General features: G+C 39.5%; 1 protein-coding gene across 4 annotated transcripts in view; it reads right to left on the reverse strand.

Moving 5' to 3' along the window:
* TRPM3 (transient receptor potential cation channel subfamily M member 3) overlaps positions 1-17,025 on the reverse strand; it is a 395,690-nt gene extending 378,665 nt beyond the window's left edge. For all 4 annotated transcript variants that reach the window (XM_034773284.1, XM_034773283.1, XM_034773282.1 and 1 more), the window contains exon 1: positions 16,732-17,025. In XM_034773284.1, coding sequence (XP_034629175.1) covers positions 16,732-16,821 — 90 coding nt within the window. In that variant the 5' untranslated portion in view covers positions 16,822-17,025. The remainder of the gene's footprint in view (positions 1-16,731) is intronic.
* Positions 17,026-22,202: the final 5,177 nt, after the last annotated feature.

Here is a 22,202-nt window from a genome sequence, read left to right on the forward strand (position 1 = left end):
ATTTTAAACGTACTGACTGATATAAATAGCATCTAAAGTAAAAGTACACAGCCACATTTCCCCTCACCTGACAGGAACTGTATTAGAAATGCAGTCTATTGCAGTGTAATTGATCACATGATTATGGCTTACCATAAGCAAAAACCAAAAGCCAAACCCAATCCTTTCCCTCTCCTGGTTTGCATCAAATTACTATTTGTTAATGACTTGAAAGATTGAGGAGGGAAATATCCTTTAATTAATTGCAGCATGCTCTTCTCCCCATTTCCTACTGAGAAAGAATCCTAATCAAGCTTCAGTCTTGAGGAAACAAGGACCATTTCTGAGTATTTCTACTATAATGTAAAATGTCATTTCTCAGTTTTGCCAGTGCAACAGCATTGATTTCAGATTGTACAGGTGTTCTCTTTTAAGATTATAATATTTGGTTAAAACATGTCATTGGTTGGGGTTATTGACAACACAAAAACAAAAGCAGAGGACATTAAACACTAAAGGCCAGATTTTCCAAAGAGTTCAGATCCCACTTGGGTACCAAAATAAGTGGCCAGATTTTCAAAAGAGGACCATCTAATTCTTTGCTACATTCTGTCCCCGGCAGGGCTGGCAAGCTGGTGCTTGGGGCAGCAGCATGTAGGAGGCGGCATTCCGCCCAATCCTAGGGCGGCATGGCCGCTCAATCCTAGGGCGGCATGGCCGCTCAATCCTAGGGCGGCATGGCCGCTTTTTTTTTTCCCCTTCCTGCTCCGGCCACCCTGTAGGGAGCGGCGGCGCAGAAGAGGGAGCACCCTGCAGCAAGCCCGGCAGGGCAGTCCTCATCCTTCCTTCCCCGCTGACCGGAGCGGAGCCCTCCCGGCAGGTGGCGGGAGGTCCCGCTGTAGCCCTGGCCGCCCCCCTTCTCTCTCTCTCCCGCCCACTCCCTCCCTCACGCCCCCGCTAGCCAGTTCCCCTGCCCCGCGCTCCGTCTGTGCCACAGATTCCCCCCCTGTTCTGGCCGCCCCATTTTTTTTTTTTTGCTTGGGGCAGCCAAAAAGCCAGAGCCCGCCCTGGTCCCAGGTGTCCCTTATGAGAGTGAAGGGGAGAAAACAAGTGGGCTGCACAAGTCTTCCACTTATCTCTTATGTCTGAGGAAGAGGGAAAAAGCTCTCCCAAGCCCCTATGATGATCTCTCTTGCCTCTTAAAGATCCTAAAAGAGATACACAAGGGGATTCCTTCCTTGAAGATCTGTCCTGAGAAGAGACTGTTGAGGCTCCTGGCTATATCATTTAAGAGCAGAATGACCCATCAACCAAATTACTAAAAGGTGGGGAAGTCTGTTGTGTAGGGCAGAAGTTGGAAGCTGGACAGAGATACAGGCATGAAGCCCAGGATAGCAGAGGTACTTATGAATCTTTGCCTGGATGTTATATTCCAATCTTGTGGTATGGCTGTAGCCAAATTTGTAGTCAGCAAGTTTTATTATCACCTCTTTACCCTTCATCCACTACAGTTTATGAACTAAATGAGAGAGAGAGAGAATAAACTACCACCAGAGAAATACAAGAGCATTCTTTCCTAGCAATTATTATTTTTTAAATATTACATAACAATGTATTTTTAGGAAAGGAGATTATATTAGGAGCAGGAAAATGCAACTAGTAGCCAGCACCACTACCCTCGAACCTCAGGCAAAAAAACCCAAAAACCCATCCATAATCACCATGGTATCTGAATGCAAGTCTTTTCCCCAAAGCCTACTCCTCTTTCTCTTCCCTTTTATCTCTCCACAGTTCTCTTCCCCTTACTCGTTCTCCTTTTCAGTTCTCTTTTCCCCTATCTTTTTTCATGTCTCTTCCTCGGACTCTCCCGTCAACAGGTCACTTCTCTTTCCACTCCTAAACTTCTCTCTCCTACCCTGCTGTACAAGGGTCATGACAAGTCTAAATATCTGCCCCTCACACCAAGAGGAGAATGAATGTTTAGGCTGAGCCACCCATGTATGGTTCTGTGCCTCTTAGATATTGAGTGGCCAACAGATGAACAAAGAAATGGCTGGTCACTAGCACATTCAGAGAGAGATAGATGGGGTGAACATGCTCAGACAAACTGAGGAAATCCAGAGTGTTTCCTTAACGAATATTTGCTATTGCTGCAGATATTGCTTCCCTCTCCTCACACACCAAAGAAGTATAAAGAAATCTCCTGCAAAGAAGATGCCAGACTTGTCGCCCCCCACCTATGTATGTATTGCTGCCCACAGACATTTCAATCTTCAATCTGAAGCGAATCAGAGACCACAGATAACCCAGTGCTAGGCTGCAAGTAGCGTACATAATTAGTAGCACATTTAGGGACTATTACAGGGTCACAGAGAAGCAGAGGGGAAATTGTCAGGGTCGCTGTCTGAATCTTTTGCAATTTACTCGTGACTGTAAGTCAGTCATGTCCTGTGATCATTATCCAGCCAAAAACATACAAACAAATAAAAAACAAAAATGAAACACTGTATGTGGGAACTGAATTATAGAGCCTCCACAGCAAAACAATCTCAGAATTTAATTGCAATCTAGTGTATGTCCTAAAAAACACTGTGGCCTACATCCACAAAATGCCTCACGGGGTTTCTCATTGTCTACTTTTGTCTCTTGATATTTTGGATCTTCCTGTATCTCCAGTCTTCCTACAGCATTTAGAAATAACTTTAAGAACCTCCCCTGATTACCTTAATTCAAGGAACACCTACCACGAGTGACTTGCAGCTAGAATGCTCCTGCATGGACCAGGAAGATGCAGTCAAACCGAAAGAGGCCATTGTAAAATTAAGGATGTTTATTTAGAAAATTAACCCTTTTCTAGTTTCCTCCACCTCCCTTCAGGATGTTGTGGAGTTATTAGTCAACAAAGACCACACAAACCCAATTGTCCAACAGCCCCAGCTTTTTGTTGAAATACTTTCTATATAAAAACACATTTAATTTTCCTCAAACAGAAGGTATGTCAGAAACAGAAGCAAAGTCCCAAATGGAGTGCTTTCTACCACATAGTTTCCTTTCCCTATGCATCATTCTGGCCTTCATATTTTTAAATGCCAAGAAGTGTTTTTCAGACTGTTCAGCTTTCCTCTTGAATACAGTAAACAGTCTTGATACAGATCTATAACCTCTGACATCAGCTCCATGAATGAAGATAGCCTACAGTAGTTTTTGAGAGGAAAACTTGAACTACAACTATTTTGGTCAAGGTCTGGGTCTCCTAGCTACAAGAAAAAGATTAACATTCAGAAAATAAACTGATCAATGTTCGCAATTTGACATTCTAAAACGTATCTGTCACTTTATCCTGTATATGACATTCTTTAAAATTGTACTGATTCTCAGTAACAAGCTAAACCTTCAATATATTTTTGTGTGTTTTATTTTTGTATAAAACTGATTTTGTGATTCCAACTTGTCAGTATTTTTTTGCCTTTAAACTGCTTATCAGAAAGTAATTCAAATAATTGGAGAATAATCATCACTGCCTTGTGAGCATAAACATGTGATTTAGCATTTATGTATTCACAGTATATTCAAATCACACAGCAGCTACTTGCATTAATTGTGGGTATTTCATCCCTTAATTAATGTTTCTTCTTTGAGCTGAAACTAATGCAATATGTTATATTGTTTGTGGCCTCCCTGTGAGCTTGAAAATCCTTCACAGTGGGAAGCAACGTCTTTTAATGACAGCTCACTTGAATTTTCAGATGAAACACTTAAATCTGAAATGCACCGTCATATACTATTGCATCATGGAAACACCTAAGAGGAAATCATGGGAGAGTTAAAAATTCAATTGAGCACATGTATTCTTTCTCAGCTTGGATTAAGAAACAAACCTAATTTTTCAAAAAATGACTGTTGGTTCTGAGTACTTCAATTTTGGGGTGCACAACAAGAGAGGCCTTAAAGGAGCCTGATTTTCAGACAATGGATGCTCAGAACCTTCTGAAAATTGGACTCCTTTAAAGTGTCTAAAGTTGGGCACCCAAAAGTAAAAAACACCTAAGATCAACAGAGAAAGTAGGTGGGTGAGGTAATAACTTTTATTGGACCAACTTCTGTTGGTGAGAGAGAACCTTTCGAGCTACACAGAACTCTTCTTCAGCTCCGTGAAAGGAGCATCACCGCAAAATACAAGGTGAAACAGACTTTTTAGCATAAGTAATTAGCATATATTGTAATGAACCATTCAAGGCCCGTTAACACTTCTGCAGTCATAGGACAAAAAGAGGGGGTTAGTGTAATTCTTAAAAAAGTACTGTTGTAATTAGCCATAAATCCAGTATCTCAGTCCATGATTTTTGGTGTCTAGCAGAGTAATGAATTTAAGCTCCCAGGCTCATCCAATAAAAGATATTACCTCATCCACCTCGTCTCTAATATTCTGGGACCAACACAGCTATAACTACACTGCATACAAACCAAGATCAGTAGTCACTCGAGAATATTTAGGCCACAGGATTTGCCATATTGGACTAGGCTATATATGTGGTATTCAGCCTCTGACAGTGGTCAGTACTTGATTCTTCAGAAGAGGGAACCCCTTCCTACACATCTAAGCCAAATCTGCAAAGTTATATACGGTGGAGAAATCCTTCCTGACTCCTGTGATAACCATCTTATAACCTGTAGCATGACATTTGATTCAGTGTGCTAAGGTAACAGTAATTTATAAATATTATTTGTCAAATTTATTTAGTTTTTTTAAAAACTATTAAAAACCATACTCTTTCTTAAAGATGGACGAATGGTGAAAAATGTTTCCAGCAACTATTCATTCAATATTTGATTTAATTCATTTACTTCCAGCTTGCTCCCTCCCCTTTCGAATTTGATTTCTGTGAACATGTGTGTCCGAGTGTACTTTTTGGGGACAGTGACTTTCAAGGCTGTATGTCCAAGAATTTGCAGAACCCTATCATTAGTCTTGTGAGTGAGTTCTTGCAGAAGAAGGGCCTGCTCACCTAGCCAAGCATGGAACAAATATAGCATCGTGCCACTTGTAACTATCCAGAATGATTAAAAGAATCTGCAGCAAAAGTCTCACCTGACAAATCTGGATCATGCCCATAAGTCAATGAAAAAGTCTTTCCATGGATGTCAGTGGGCTCTGGGTGAGCCTTAAATTAATAAAAACTATCGGCGCAAGAACATTCTATGACCAGAAAAATGTTTAATTTTAATCTGATGCAAATAATTCACTCAGCTCAAGTATTTAACTTATTGATGTTCTGTGACAGACGTTTCCACAGACTGCAACACATTGTGAATAAGCATTTCCTATTATTTGTTCCAACTCTACTAGACTTTCATTCCATCAAATGACTTTTTAGCAATTCTACAAAATTTGCACAAAAAGCAAACTGGAAAAAATATTCCTTTGTACTGGTTTTGAAACAGGAGTAAATGAAGAAGAAAAAAGAAAACCCATCTTGGGATGTCAGCTATGTGAGATTAGAACTGCCATTACACAGCTGCTTTTAAGGAAGCAACCTGCAGAATAGCTCATTACTCCTACCTCAGAATAGGTTACAACTTCCAATGTCTCCATTGACCAGCAGCTGCACAGGAAATTTAGATTTAATATATTAGAGACATTTATCTTTAAAACAAGTTTCTTTTGAAAATCTTATTTATCCTAGAGTGAAATAAGGCATGTGCATTCAATTCTCCACCAAAATACCTATGAAAAATGAAATTTTTGGTTTCAAATGTTACATGGCTTGTTAAAGTATACTTCTTTAGAAATACACATTCAATAAATAAATTCCTTCGTTCATATTATTTTTAAGTAATTTGAGCGGCACATATATTTAAAGTCAAATGTTTTAATAACAGTTCCCCTTCTGATTATCCCCATATGTTCAATTTTCGAACTGATTTGTCTTGTGCTGAGTAATGAAAGTAAATTAAAAAACACAGAATACTCTGGTCTCTGAAGGTATGTATCAACTGCAGTTAGACTCCAGGTGCTGGCTCGTGCCAACTGACTCTGGCTCCAGGGGCTGTTTAATTGTGGTGTAGATGTTTGGACTCAGGCTGCAGCCCAAACTCTGGGATCTTCCCACCTTGCAGGATCCTAGAGCCCTGGCTCCAGCCCAAGTGTCTGCACTGCAATAAAACAGCCCCTTAGCCTGAGCCGAGTCAGCTGGCATGGACCAGCGACAGGTTTTTAACTGCAAAGTAGACACCACATTAAGATAACTCAGTTGAGTCCCTGTGATGCCATTGGCAGTCTCCTGTTTGCCATATGAGAAAGGTAGATGGACCTATGGACTCTATGAAGAATGAGGGCATTGTACTAGTTTTGGGAATTGAGGGCATTGTAGAGCTGTGAACACTGTGCTAGTGGAAACATGTTCTAGTGCAGGGGTAGGCAACCTATGGCACGCGTGCCGAAGTCGGCACGTAAGCTGATTTTCAGTGGCACTCATACTGCCCGGGTCCTGGCCACCGGTCCGGGGGGGCTCTGCATTTTAATTAATTTTAAATGAAGCTTCTTAAACATTTTTAAAACCTTATTTACTTTACATACAACAATAGTTTAGTTATATATTATAGACTTAGAGAAAGAGACCTTCTAAAAACGTTAAAATGTATTACTGGCACGCGAAACCTTAAATTAGAGTGACTAAATGAAGACTTGGCACACCACTTCTGAAAGGTTGCTGACCCCTGTTCTAGTGATTAAAGTACAGAATGGGGAGCCAGACAGTACATTTCTTATCCCTACTTATACTACTTACTTGCTGTCTGACCTTGGACAAATCACTTAACCTCTCTGTGCCTGAGCTTCTCTATCTGTAAAATGGAGACAACAATACTTCCCTCAAAAGTGAGGCCCAGTTATTTGTTTGGTATACTAAAATCCTTGGACTAAAGGTGCTATAAATGCATTGGGCTGTCCCAGTTTTGATCTGTCTGTCCACCTTTATAAAAGGATATTTAAACAGTCCAAAATAAGCATGTCATCACATTATGACCCTGCAACATGAGGTTGCATTACAACTGACAAAATAACATCACAAAGTTATAATGCAACAATTCTGTACCCAGCTAAGAAAGGCATCCCTCCAGTGCCCAGTACCTCATGTGGGCATCCTCTAGAAGGACCAAAATAATTCTTAAATGTAATGGCTTATAAATTATTGCGTTTCCCCACTGCAGCTATGAAGCCAAGGGTCAGAGGAAGGAGGAGTTCTGCAGAACTCTCTCAAGGTAGAGGTTATGGAATATTTTCTGGCATCATTGATGGACAGCAAGCCTGGTTTATCATTTTAATTAAATAATCTGAAGCCTTTGTTTTTATTCTGTAGGTTACCCGGCCTTACAAAAAGCCATTTGTCAGACTGTTTCATGTCACCATTGTATTTAAAGGATGAGAGATATTTTTGATTAAATGATTTTATTTCATGGTTTTACTGGCTTTGACATAAATTTCCACAAAGCCTCAAGGGTCTCTCTTTTTGCACTGTAGCATACATAGTCTTATTAGCAACTCAGGTGGAATAAAACCGCTCAGCTTCCGTTCATGGTGCTGTGGCCTGAACTGCTCACATGGCACCCTCTTGAACAAAGAAATAACCCCACAGAACAATATTAAATCTTATGCTGTTAATCAAAATCATTAACATGTTAAATGGTATTACAACTGTACCCTCCTGCTTCAAATACTTCTGTTAAGAGCAACATTTTACAATTCTTGCCCCAAAAAAGTGTCATTGTTTTATATTAGACTTTTTTTGATGGAAGTAGTAACTGCTATTTTATCTTTTTTATTTTTACTTCTAAACTTCTCTTACAAATACACATGCAAATAAGATGCTTCATGAGGAGTCAGCAAAGAGGAGAGCTGCAATTTTATTACATTTGCAATTTTTGTATATGTATTGTACAACGCTATAGTGTGCTGTGCAATATACAAAGAATATTGCAAGGTGCTGTGCTTCCTCAAATCCTATTGGCTAATAATAGGTTATCCTAATACTAAGTTATCACATAGTTTTAAAGGACTTTAATCTAGATTCTTTTCCTTTACATTCACAATCATTGAATGCGAGTGTCTTATTATGTACTATACAGGAAACTGATGCAGACTCCCCCCCACCCCACTTCTTTAACTTTATTTTTCTATTTGCCAGAATACATTTGCTTCTGCATCATTTTCAAGCAAATGGTCACTGCTGCTAAGAATTACATCCATAATGTAGGCTTTGCTACTGCTTATCGATTTCTCACTGATATTTATATAGTCAAAAAATGAACACCTATACCTTTGCAGTGTAATTACCCATGCTTAAAAGGACTTATCTATATAAAACACTGGATTTTGCTCATTCAGGAGAACTGATTCAATTGAATCAGCTCAAAGCTCACCAAATACGAGTATCCCCAGCTGCCATATCACCTCAGAGCCTAGTAGCCCCAAGTTTAGGGAAATGGAAAGGTGGTTTAGCAACCTGTGTGCATGTACACACACACTCCTCTGCCATCCCACTCACTTCTGTTACATGTTCCTTGGCTACAACTGAGTACCAGGAACTTATAATTTTGTATTAAGTACTTTCTGTTTGAAAAATTGTAGAGTATTTAAAGTTTGGGATAGCGGATGGGTGGGGGGAATGTGAGTGCATGTTAAAGGTGGCTTAAAGACACCTTTGCAACACCCTTCCTTTTTCCCTCCCATTCTGGGCTTCAGACCTGTCCCCTGTTAAAGCAGCAAGGGAATGTCATGGCTCAAGAATATCCTGGCCATATTTTCTCTCTCTAGCTTCAACCCTATGCCTCATGTCAGATGAGGGGTAGTACAGGAGCCATTATACCTGTTTCTCTACAATGTGGTTCTTGAAACGTGGCCAGCTAAGATGGATTTAGGGCCATTATGTGCTGGTGAAGCAATGCAAAGTGCCCCCAACACAGCTGAAACTCAGAGACAAAATATTTAAAGTCTATTGCAAACTTACTTAACTGACAATTCAGATGAGAAAACAGAACTTTATCAATTCATTATACCAGGTTCTCTAGATAGGGATCAGACATACTCTTATGCAATCATCTATATTTCATAGTGTATTATGGGAGCCAGGTTTGTATAATTTTTGGTGCTGCCCTGAACGGGTCCAAGTCCTGTCCCCCACACCTGCCTTGTAAGCTGATTATTTTATATATATATATATGTATATTTTATGTATATATATATACACACACACACACACACACACACACACACACACACACATTTAAATAAAACCTTTAACCCTACATATCAATTTTAAAATGTTACATTCTGCTTATTGGGTCAGGTCCTCAGCTGATGTAAATCAATGGAGCTCCAAAGTCAATGATGCTATGCCAATTTACACCTGTTTAGGATCTGGTTCATTATTCCTATCCATTTATTGATTAGTTTAGGTGAACTCTTCAGATTTCTAAATTAACGTGTCTAGATGTTGATGTGTCTATGGTACAGCAGATTAAACTTTTTCATTGCTCCAATGTTTCCATTCTCTAACCGGCCCTGAAGAATTTCCCCCTCAAGGAACATCTGTTTCTTAAATCTCCACTAGACCATAGGGAAGAGGTCTCATCTGTCTAATATACAGGAAAGGTGGTTGTTTTAATAAATGTTTCCATTTTATTTTTGCATGCTCCTGTTATTATGTTCAACACTGTTCATTCCCGTACAGCTGTCCTGTTTAGAAGCACCTTCTAATTTCCAGTGTGCAGTTGGAAATCTGTTAAATGTCATGCAAAGTGACTTTCACCAGGTTTTAAAACACAGTTTAAATTACAGTTTTGGCCCAGTCCCTCTCCCTTTGAGCACAATGGGAAAACTCCCACTATCTACAAACTGAGCACAATCAGGCTCCTCAGCAAGATCTAGGTTTGTAGGTTCCTATTTGTTCTGTGTCTACCTCTCAGCTGCTCTCATTTTAATCCCCAAGCCTCCCATGTTCCACACAAATTTCATGTCCCTGGGTGCGGGGCTGGCAGTGGAGCCCCGGGCAGCAGTCGGGATCCTGGGTGCGGGGCCGGCAGCAGAGACCCAGGACCCCAGTCACAGGGCCGGCATCAGATCCCCAAACATTGGTGGAGCCGGGCCCAAGTTCCTGAATATTGGTGGAGCACAGACACCACGGACCCATACAACTCACTGCCTATGTAGTGTACACAACTGCACACAAATCCCTGAAGGGTGACCAGTTTTCTATGGATGAATTTAAAAGTGAATAATTACATTGAATGACCTTCTACGTGCTCATATATTAAGCAGTCCTGTCATTCTTTCCTAGAATGCACCAAACCCAGGTAGAGATTTCTGATGGAAGTGTAGGTGACAGCTCATTCTCTGTAACAATTTCAGTTAGTAAACAGTAGGATGTAAGCACAGACTACCAATGTAAATCATTACACACTCTTTATTGCCAGCACTGTGCATATTATCTGGTCATCTTCTTCACTCAATATAACATTTCATAAGTGACAGTGTATGCATACCAGACTTATTCTGAGATCCTCTGTTTTTCATCTGGGATCTGGTATAAACACTCTCTTGTTTTGCTGCAGTCTGGACGGTAGATGCACTAAAACAGTCTGTTACAGCAGAACAATTCAGAGCAACCCTTCTCTCCTAAGCAGTTAAATGGCAAGAGAAATGAGTGTGTCAAATCAGGTTACAAAAGATGGTACAGTATTAAGAAATGTTAATCTTCGCACTTACCTATCCTGGTACATCTCTAGACATTTGGCACAACTTTCCAGTCATTTTAAAGAATTATATATCATAATATGGTCTGCACTTTTGATGCTTAAGAGTTTAACATGGTCACAGATGATGATCTCAATAGCTAATAGCGCAGCCAAGCCAACCCATTTACAACTACATTAACAAAAAAGATATCTTAGGGTTATCTCCCCTGAATTACAGGATGACCCTTTGGTGACTTAGTCAATAGGTGAAATTGTAATTGCTTTTTCCTCTCTTACACGCACTTTCTTACTTTATCAGTAGAGGCTTCCGAAGCAGACAGCTGGTGTAGCACAATCATTTACTGTTTCCCAGAGAATATATTTTATTCTACATTAAGTACTCCAGAAGTAAATTATTTATTCAATTCACTATATTTTTCTTGGATACAAAGAGAATAAACTAGCTTCAAATTAATGGGCATTCCCTGGTAATCAAACAATAAGGGAATTCCAGAACATAATTTAAATCTGCTGAACAAAATCCATGAGAAGTTTAGCTGATGGTGTCCTTCAAGTGTTTATAATGAAGCACAATATCTGTTTTCACTTTTCTTCCTTTAGATGCCTTTTTATTCAATATATTAATATTAACCATATTTTTATAGCTTCCCACCCAAGCTAATGGGAGTTTTGCCAATGAATTCAGGATTTCACCCAATGCAAATCTTTTTTGTACTTTAAAAGACATCAGGCCATATTCTAACACACTCTTTTTTCCCCAGCCTCTTAAGTGGGTCCCCTCTCAGTTACCTTACATACATTTTCCTGTGTAGTGCAACTTTAAAATACGTTAACTGGTTTCTATTTTGATCAGAAATTAGTGTCTGATCCCTTTAAGTCAGCAAAAAGCATTCAATGGACAGCACATGGCAATCACCAGGATGAATCAGATTGTCTTCAAACTGAGTAGGTTTCTTCTGTAGTTAAATGATATAGTCAAATGGACACTTGCCACTGAACCATGTGGTTAAGAAATATCTAATTTATTTTCTCCATTGTTTCTTCTGACAAACCTAGAGCTATATGTTTATAGAAAGTAAATTCCAGACTCGTAAAATCATTCCAGTAGCCCTATTGTTCAGAAGTAGGTGAAGTATCATTGCTTAAAAGTTACGCAAAGGTTGATACACAGTATTTCCATATGAGCATGTCTCTAAATCAGTAACACTGACCTTACTGAACATCAAACTGATTTTCCTTTGTACCCCCATACTATCCAAGCCCTGCCCTGGATTTTCTATGCATTATTCCATCTCCTACCTCCATGGTATGTGTCATCTTCATATCTGTCCTAGCCAGAGGTTTAACATCTGCAGACTCTCCTAGAGGCATATGGTCTTTAAAGTGAAGCCTTGCTAGTGATGTTATAGATCAATTTTTCATCAACACACAGACCTGCTCAGAAATATCTATTTACTCTAAATCCTTCCATCTTTATTTTCCCTGCTGGTGCATTCACTGCCAAGCATCTCCTCTTCAGCCAATACACTGAGTTAAATGGAATTTATTTCCCCAAGTCTTCTCAAAATAGAACAGCTTTTAAATGCATGATACTTGAATGAATTGAGACTGCATACATATATGAAATTCCTTGCACAATTAATATTATGCCATTAAAATCAACTCTCCTGATTTACAGATTCAAAGAAAAATCAATATAACAAGGTCCTGTCCCACATGCAAACAAGCAAACAGAGCTAAAGCAGAGAAATTGAAGCTAAACTGTCACAGATGGAAAGCCCTCTTTGGAAGATAGCTCTTCTCTTTTCTATGATCATCTCGGGGGAAATGACAGTTTTCTCTACAACACAAAATTGTTCTGTCTACATAAGGATTTCCAAGCAATGCTCATCTTAGTATTCTAACTTTATATTTGAAGCAGTGATATTGTGTACTTGTGTAGCATGTAAAAAAGCCACATAGTATTTGCTGCAAGAATACTCTATATGTTATAGGGAAAAAAGAAAAATAAAGAAACCCAAAACAATGAAGCACCAATTGTAAAAATGCCCTACTGTAATTTGGTTTAATTCATGCTTCAAATGTAATAGCTTCCTAGTTCTTTAATATTCTGTTTCTCTGTTAGAAAATGAAAAACTAAGAAATTAGGATTATAAAACCATTTCTAAACATGAGGGTATTACTGAAGTAGGTTAAAACAGATATGCATGCCTGGAAGACAAGCATAGGAAATAGAGTTGGATGGTGTCCAGCCTGTCAGCATCTGTGAATGATCCTAGTTTAGCTAAATCAAATCAGGCCACTGTGTCCCGCACTATATCTACTGTCAATCCATGTAACAGAGAAGGCCATGCCAATTCAACACAACACTAGGATAATAAATCTGGGTTACCTGTTGAAGAGCAGAATTATGTTAGTAATTTAAAATCAGTCATTTCAAGTGCATCCCACAGGATTATCAGCACTGAATAGTGTAAAGAGAAGCTATTAGGCAGTCCTGGCTGCTACTATTGTATCTTAAAATTAATAGATCACTACAACTAAAATTGAACTGACAAAGTGAATGGAGAGGACATTATGCTCCTTGTTAAAGAGACTAGTTTAATATAAAGTATATACAGATGAAGATTGGAGGGGTGGTGTAAATTGTTTACTACTGAATACTGTATCACTGGTCACTATGGAAAATTATTCTAAGTCCCTGGAGTTTTAACTGCTCTTACAGTTTGAGCATATATGTCAGCTTTTGATTTTAAAATGTTTTGTTATTTTGTTCTGATTGTATAAAATAAGGTACAGAGATGACAATGATCTAGTGTCACTGTAAATTCTTTATTTAGTATTCTTTGAAGACTAAATAAAAGACCATACTGTCAGTGATGGGCAACCTGTGGCCCCATGGCCTGTCAGGGTAATCCGCCGGCAGGCTGCGAGATAGTTTGTTTACAATGACCGTCTGCAGGACATGCTGGCCGCCACTTCCTGCAACTCCCATTGGCCGGGAACGTGCCTGCGGACGCTCAATGTAAACAAACTGTCTCGCGGCCTGCCAGCGGATTACCCTGATGGGCTGCATGCGGCCCGCAGGTTGCCCACCACTGCAATTGTATGAAATATATTTAAATACAGTTTCGCAACAACAGATAAAATACATAATGATGATAAAATGGATGCTATATGGATAGAAACATCAGTTGTAGCAAAGATAATCCTTTTACTGAGCACACTCATTGTGCAAGAAGCTAATCACATTTAGGAACACAGTATGTTAGGCAAAAGAGAAACTAAATAGAAAGGGCTGGCTGACATCATTATACAGGCAAATTCCCATAGAAGAAACTGAGTAAGGACTTCAGGATCTGACTCTATAAATATAACAGGTGATAAGAATACACTTGTTCTGTGTCCAGCATTTTCACAAATGATATTAACTTTATTTTAAGAGAAATTAGTACAACACAACAAAAATAAAGCTACATAAGTAAATACATACAAGAATAAAGGAAACTATCGCGCCATTTATTTATCATGACACAGCCACTGCATTACCCTTTAAAAGGATGCTATCAATTTAAAATTTAGGCAATTTTAAAAAAATGAGTTCAAATTAGTTTCAGGTACTACACCTGTCTCTGAATCCCTTTACCAAAGTTTGCAGATTTATAGTCAGATTCTCCTCTTTAGAGGAAAAAGAAATAGATTCTCTCTCCTTTATTGCTGTGTGAAAGACACAAAATAAGGGAACTGACTGACTAGGGGGAAAAGTGAATTTGTTTATATACAAATTACTGTCAAATGCACTGGAAAAAATTAAGGAAAATTTTCTCAATCTTCTTTCTTAGTTCGAGTAATCTTAGGTGTTCCAATCTAAGCATATTATCTAATTATAACAAGTGAGTTTTGGGGGACAGGGAGTGTGTCTTTGCATGTGTCAATACAGTAGCTAGCACTCTGGGGCCCTGCTCTTGTCTGGATCCTTTGGGGGATACTGCTTTGTAAATATTCTATACTAATGATAAAAATTGGTAAAAGTTTTAGAAGGTGTGATTTTTGAGTTGATGGTGTCCCTTTAAGATGATATTATGTGCACTTTCTTCCATAGCCAGCAGCCAGTGCAGAAAGACTGGGATAGTGCCAAGGCCCCACCTCCTTCCCATCCTCTCTGGTATGATTAGGGTTCCTATCAGTGCAAAGCCTTCCATAATCCTTGCATACCCCTATGCACAAACACTGGGTTGTCCCTAGCTCCTGTATGTGAACTCTTCCAGTGCTTGTTCACCTGTGTAGGGACTAGCCATCATCTAGCCCTAAAGGGTTCTTGTTGTAGCAAGAAAAAGATTCTAGTTAGCGGGTGCTGTTTAATAAATAATCGATGACATTTACCCTTAAAACATGTGCAGTGATGAAAAACTACACAGAAGGGGCAATGTTTATCTGTCAAAAAGATAACAAAATAATTTTCATGATAATGGGAGTGCTAATAAACCACCACATCGAGGTCTCTCCCTGGGAAATTATAGTCTCCTAAATGAATTTTGATAGTAATGTGTTGCTTATTCTAGCTTGTACTCTTTGTGTAATTGCTTTTCTCATTAAAATAAACACATATGCCCCATTTGTTGTATGAACTACTTCTGTTGCATTTTCATTTACTCATACATATAAATTCGTATTCTGTATCTACTCAACTGTACTGCTCACTGTGTTTTCTTCAGCACATACACACCTAGGATAGGAAAAGCAATTGTTTCTAGGATAGCCCCTTTCTGTCAAATTAAGATCGATCAAATGCCTGCCATGATGCTAGTGTAGTAGTTTGTTCAATGCATATACTGCAATTATTATACATACTGTAGTTCACTGGAAAACTAATAAAAAGTAAGCTATTATATATTTAATAGTGCATCTAAAGATTCTATTTCTAATAAATGACTTCATTTTCACAATGCCAATTAGCCATATAAATCAATGGGTACATCAAATTTTATATTCAAAGACATTAACTAGAATACTCATATTACGGTTGATTAAATGTTAATTTCAGGGTCAGCCAATGAAACATTAAGGTTACAGATGCATTTGATCAAAAGAGATATTACAGGTGTAAAAGCCAAATAGAATAGTTTCAGATTCCTGATTGATCATTATGGGGTTTAAAACATGCACAGCACGTTAAAACAAATTAAGTGACCAGCTTTCCCAAGAACAAATGACACTTTTCAGCTCAATACAAACTTTATTTTCTTCTGAAGAGTTTGACTTTTGAGATTTTGGTTTTGATATATGCCTCTAGAAGGCTAAATTGGGATGTACTGTACTAGTGGTACTTCAGGGGCGGAAGCAAATATTGGAGTTTCATACCCATCCATCATTTACTATATAGTATAATAATTATTTAGGCAAGTATCTTTAAGACAACTTATGAAAACAAAGCGTAACACTTGGTTGAAAAACAAAGGACTAGCCGAAAATTAGTCAGGCAATCTGCATTATCAATTAGCCATAGGCTGACCACTGACTGGTATGTGTAGCTTTAAAAAACCATAATAATATTTGTTCACTCACACAGGATTGATGTAAGGGTTTGTTCTGTGTGGTACTCTACCCATCGGTGTCCCTGGGGACTAACCAACATCATATAATTACTATTTACTTAGAAGACTTCTCACAGCACACACACACTAACACATACTTAAACTGATTTTTTCTTCCCTAGAAGTTCATATTGTTATTTTTTCTAACAAATGGTGAATTGGAGAAGAAACTGAATCAATCATTCCTTATTCCATTCTCACATTGTTAAATGTCTCTCGGACCTCTCTACTTCTGCTAAACATACCATATGCATAAAGACAGAATTTTGTTATCTTTATGCACTAAGATGACAGGAAAAATAATTCAAAGCGAAGTTTCTGGATTCCCTCCAGTAACAAAATCTGAAACACTCTGAATAGAGGATGAAAATAAGTGTTTTATATTAAAATGACCAGTTTACAATACCTTAAGAAGTCTGACGGATGGAAGAAAAGCAGCATGGCATAGCTTCCGAATGGTCCAGTTTAGTGGTCGGGGAGCATCAGTTTGACTCATGACCCTCTAAAAATTCCACTGGAAAATGATCTGCAAACCTTATAACGCCTACAAAACAAATGGTCCTCCACAGTTTTGACATCCCATTTTCATCATGTCCACACCTGCAATTCCGTAGGACAGATGCTTCCTGGAACTTGGTTGGAAGGCTGGCAAAGTGGATTTGCTTTAGCCACTGATCCTCCTTAAGAAAGCAACCTCCTGTCTTGGAGCAGTAGTGCTCATGCATACCAAATGTGGCTGAATGGAAGCAATCAGCCTGCTGCTCAGGGGAGGGCTGCACCGTTTTAAAGGAAAGGGAAAGCCTGCACGAAAAAACCTGCAGTAAGAACTGCTTGTTCTCTTTCTCACACTGTTCAGAGTACAGGCAGGTTAGACATTCTGAGGGAATCCGAGCCATTTGCTTTTCCTCAGATTTTGTGTGTGTGTGTGTGTGTGTGTGTGTGTGTGTGTGTGTGTGTGTGTGTGTGTGTGAGAGAGAGAGAGAGAGACAGCAGAATTCAATGAAAGAATATAAATAAAGCAAGCGATAGGGTACTTCCACTTTCCTTCACAAAGCATTGTGAGGAGAGATAAACCAGCATGAGGGGAGGGGCCGACATTCAGATAGAAGAGAGATAGCTCTGCCTGATAAGAAAAAAACTACTTCTTCCTTGATTTACCTGGCATAATGAATTGAGAGAGATTGTGAAACATAAATTTTATTGCCCTGTCATATTGCAGAAAATTATCAGCAAATGAGTGGGATTATGTCCTGATATAATGCACTTTTTAAAAATTAAGGGTCTGTTGAGAGATAAGTCCTCTGAGGAAAATACTTAATGGCACAGGTAGGCAGACTGCGGGCCAAATCCAGATCACCAGATACTTTTGAACAGACCCACAAAATCTTTTTACTTATTATCATCATTTTTTATTTTCTTCTCTGGAGTCAGCACCTTGAGTATACCTTGACCAATACATTTGGACCTTGACAAAAAATAATTGACTACCCATAAGGGTATTTTGCTTTTACTTTATAATTTACAGATACAAGAGGTGTATAATGCTGGAACACTTATAGTAAGGTAGAATCCCATTTGAGATAATTCATGGTTTGCCCAATTAACAACACTTAAAATGTGCTTTAGCTTTTGTAATACAGAAGGTGTCATACCCTTTATTTTATTTTATTTTTTTATTTTATTATATTTTAACAAAGGTTACATTGGTGACTAGTTAAAATGATAAAGGTTTACAGCAATTTGGGCTCTGGTAGTTGGAATTTTCCACTGTGATAGGAATAACCAGTTACTTTTAATCAGAATATGGAAGAGGATAATCAGCCCCTTTTTAACAGCAACATTTTCACTCTCTCCTCTCCTAAGGCTCTCAGTAGATCAAATTTATTCAATTTGGGGACATTTGGCAAACTTAAGGCATTTTCATGTTCCATTTTACACATCTTTCTCCTTATTAAGGACATTGTTTCTCTATTCAGAATTATCTCAACCTATCATTCCCATATTCCACAGCTAAAGCTGACAAAGTCTCCAAAAGAGAGAAACAAGAAAAAGGAACAAAAATATTGTAATGACCCCTTAAGGATTTGGCACAGTTCGATTAACATTGTTTTTGTGAGGCTGTGCTAATAGGCACATTTTATAGCTTTCTATTTTATACGTATCTATATGTCTATAATGGTTTATAATGGGTTCCTATGAGTCACACTAATAAGAGCGAACCAATATTTGTGGTCCCAAATCATAGTCTTAAATGGGCAAGCCTTTGAGAGAGTTGGAAACTCAGGACCTGATCCAAAGCCAACTGAAGACAATGGGAATCTTTCCACTGAGTTCCATGGTATTTGAATCAGCCTCCCAATGAGCATCCTATGAATTATCCTCTCTAAGACATGATGCAAGGATATAGTTTACCCCACCCTCCCTCTTTTGTGGAGGCATGGACGGCCCTCACACTGTGTATGTCTCAAGATCCCTCCGTAAAACCTACAAATCTGGGGACATCTGTAGAAAACTGGTGCCCTGATGCAGAAGCCAAGTACCTCTATGATCCTTCCTGACCCCCTCCCCAGCCCTTCATATCGGTATTGCTCCCTGAGGAGCTGAGCCCCAGTTGGTTTTCTAACTGTGCACCAACTAAAAACTCACATTCAGGGAAGTTGAGAGCAGATTGAGAAATGGAATAAGACAAGGCTTGCGGAAAAATTATTCAGCAGAACAGCTCTGCCCAGATCTCACCCATAATCCTAAATCTGCAGTCCTAAATGTGCAGAGATTGATGAGTTTCTGAGAGGTTGAAGGGCTATCGAGATGATGGACCTGAAGCTCAAACGTCCTTCCTCCTGACAAAATTTGGGCCAAAGCATCTGACTTTTGCTTTTTTTTTATCCCCTCCACAGTGGGAAAAGGAAAAGGGTGTGATCAAGCCCCTTTGCCCATGTCGCACAGGTTTAAATGCTCACGCACTTTACTTTTTCAGTTGAACTGTAAACACATATAAAAAGTAGTAAAAATCTACCACTGATGAGTTACAATAACATTTCCTGACACTCTTTTAAGGGCTCAATGAAAGAGGCACAGGGGAAACCAGGCAGAAAGAACATATCTAAATCTTGACATTAAATACCATGGTACTTAAATGGAGCACAGAATGATCCTTTTGTCTGCGTTAGGAAAGTAGTAATAGATAAGTGCCATTGAATGGTTAAACTGAGGGATGAGGAGTTTGCCATGGAAAGAAAGTAGAAAAACTGCAGCCTTGAATAACCCATCTTTTTCTCCAAAAGGCTGCAGGGATGCTCATTGGCAAGACATGTTCACCATCACCACCGTAAACCCTCCCCACATCTGCTTTTTCATTGGGCACCTGGCGAAAAATAAAATGGACAGATTGCATTAGAGATAGGGAAACTGGAAAAATGGTAGAATGCTGCCTCTCTCTTCACTGTGTAAGAAAGTAGGATAATAAACCTCTAAGGAGGTTATGGAGCAGAAGACACAATAAAAATATAACAGATTGTTTTAATAAACTAAAAATAGTAAGTCCAATGCATCTTAGCTTCCACTGCATTTTAAATGCTTGAGACAGAGCTCTACAAATGCCCCTCTGATACACACAGCAACTTAGAAGCCATCGCTTTTATATAGTGCAGTGTTTAGTATGCATCCATTTGTTTTCATGGGCCTGCTTCTTTAGCACCTGGCCTCTTGTCTAGTCATTTAGACCTGAGAGAGAGAGAGAGGATGGTGAAGTGAATAGGGCACAGGAATGGAACTCAAGAGATCTAGAGTCAGCTTCTGGTTCTATGGTAGACTCTCTGTGTGACCTTGAGCAAATCACTTAAATCTGCTCTATGGCTCAGTTCCCCAACTGCAACATGGGGATAGGACTTCCCCTATCTCACGGGTTACTGTGAGGATAAATAGATTAGTGACTGTGAGGCACCCAGATATACCAGTGATGTGATGAGGGTCATATAAATAGACTGATAGCTACCATTCTGATTGGTAGCAACTAACTCACACCTTGAATAGCTGTAAGTAATCTAAGGGGGTGGCAGTGAACAATCAAGCTCCAAAGGCATGATTTTCAGAGGTGTTGAGGAGAGCTGGTTGAAAAATGGGACACCATTTTCATGAAAGGTCTCATGATTTTTGATCCTTTTTTGGTCAAAACTGTAATGAAAAATTGTCAAATTGAAGATTTTCAACCAGCTGTACTGCTGCGTGCCTGCAGCTCTCATTGAATTCTCTTGTAACTGTGGGTGATCAGTTCTTTTGAAAACCAGGCTCCTTGTCTCTACATCAGAAGATTATGGAGGTGCAACAATCATGTCAGATGTTGTTCTCCTATTAAATGCTGTTATAACATAGCAACACTAAATGTTAAATTTGCCATTGTTCAGATTAGAGCATTCCCCCTTTCAGACACATTCACTGCACTACTATTGCAGTGAGATCTATTACTTTGTCAATTGCCAGGTAAAAATCATAACAATTTAAGGCAAGTTCTGTTGCTGCCAAGTGACAAGAAAGATTGCCATGTTACCTAAATAAAGTATTTTTAAAAGCTCTTCTATGTCAGTTTCCATAATCTCACATAACAATCCTGTGTTCATAAACATCTACTATAGCACATATCCCTAGGTACAATACATGAAAGCAGCACATATAAGAATACTAAAAAATGAAAGAATGGTTGACGATCCATAAAATCCAAACTGGTTACAGTATATTAGTTGTGGCCAACCATTTTAGCCTGGGGGCAAATATATATATCAACAAGATCAAAGGGCTGCTGCTAACAAATATTTAAGAGCAAACTGTCCTGTTTCTTGTTCCCTTGGCATCACTCAGTCATCACAAATAGAATGGAAGCCAGTAGCATGTCCCCTGCTTGAGCTTCCCCTCCTATTTTTTGCACTGAGGGTGTCCAGTAGGTCCAGTCACAGATCTGGACCCTTGTGCTAGGCTCTGTACAAACACAAAACAAAGACTGACCCTACCTTAAAGAGTTTACAATCCAAGTACAAGATGAGAGACAACAGGTGGATGCAGACAGACAGACAGGAGAGCAAAAGGACATGTGACAGTACTGGTCAGCATGAATAGGCAGCTGTCTCTGCACACCAGCTGCCTCACCATTATCAAGTTCTCTCTAAGCATGGGAAAATTTCCAGCAGACATCAAGTTAGCATAGCTGGCTCTTACTCCGTGCACCAGGAGCTACATAGAGAGAGGTGTTTATCAGGTGTGATAGATAGCATTGTACTCTGGCTATCTATCCCCAGTTGAAGTATGGTCCCTAGGGAAATGTTTCCAGCTGGCACAAGTCAGAGAGCACTCTACCTGCTGAATCAAAGAAGAGTAACTGGCTGTTGTTTCTGTGCTTCACCTCTTTTCCCCTTCTCCTGGGTTGTCCTGCAGTATCCTTTGCTAATGGACACTCCCCTAAGCTCAGGCAGAATCATCCAAGCGCCTATCCTATCCTGCTCTCCCTGGGGCTCTCATAGTCCAACAGACAAGCAGACAATCCAAGCAACTCACTTCTCCTTGTAATGCAGCAAATGGTCAGCATGGGATCTGCTGAGCAGCAGATACAGAGAAGAGACAACAGCTGCTCAAAGCTTGCAGCTCATAAGAGAGTAACTCCTGAGGCTCCCCTGCCCATAGAGTTACCATATTTTGTGCCTCCAAATGGAGGACACTCCACGGGGCCCCAGCCCCGCCCATGCCCCCTCCCCAAAGTCTCCGCCCCCTCCCCTGCTTCCCGCGAACATTTGATTCGCGGGAAGCCTGAAGCAGGTAAGGGGGAGTGTGGGGGGAGGAGGCGCGGCCCAGGCTGGCCCCCGGCGGCTCCAGCCTGGGTCGGCTTGGGCC

Source organism: Trachemys scripta, chromosome 6, assembly GCF_013100865.1.
Source record: "Trachemys scripta elegans isolate TJP31775 chromosome 6, CAS_Tse_1.0, whole genome shotgun sequence".
Classification (NCBI taxonomy): domain Eukaryota; kingdom Metazoa; phylum Chordata; order Testudines; family Emydidae; genus Trachemys; species Trachemys scripta.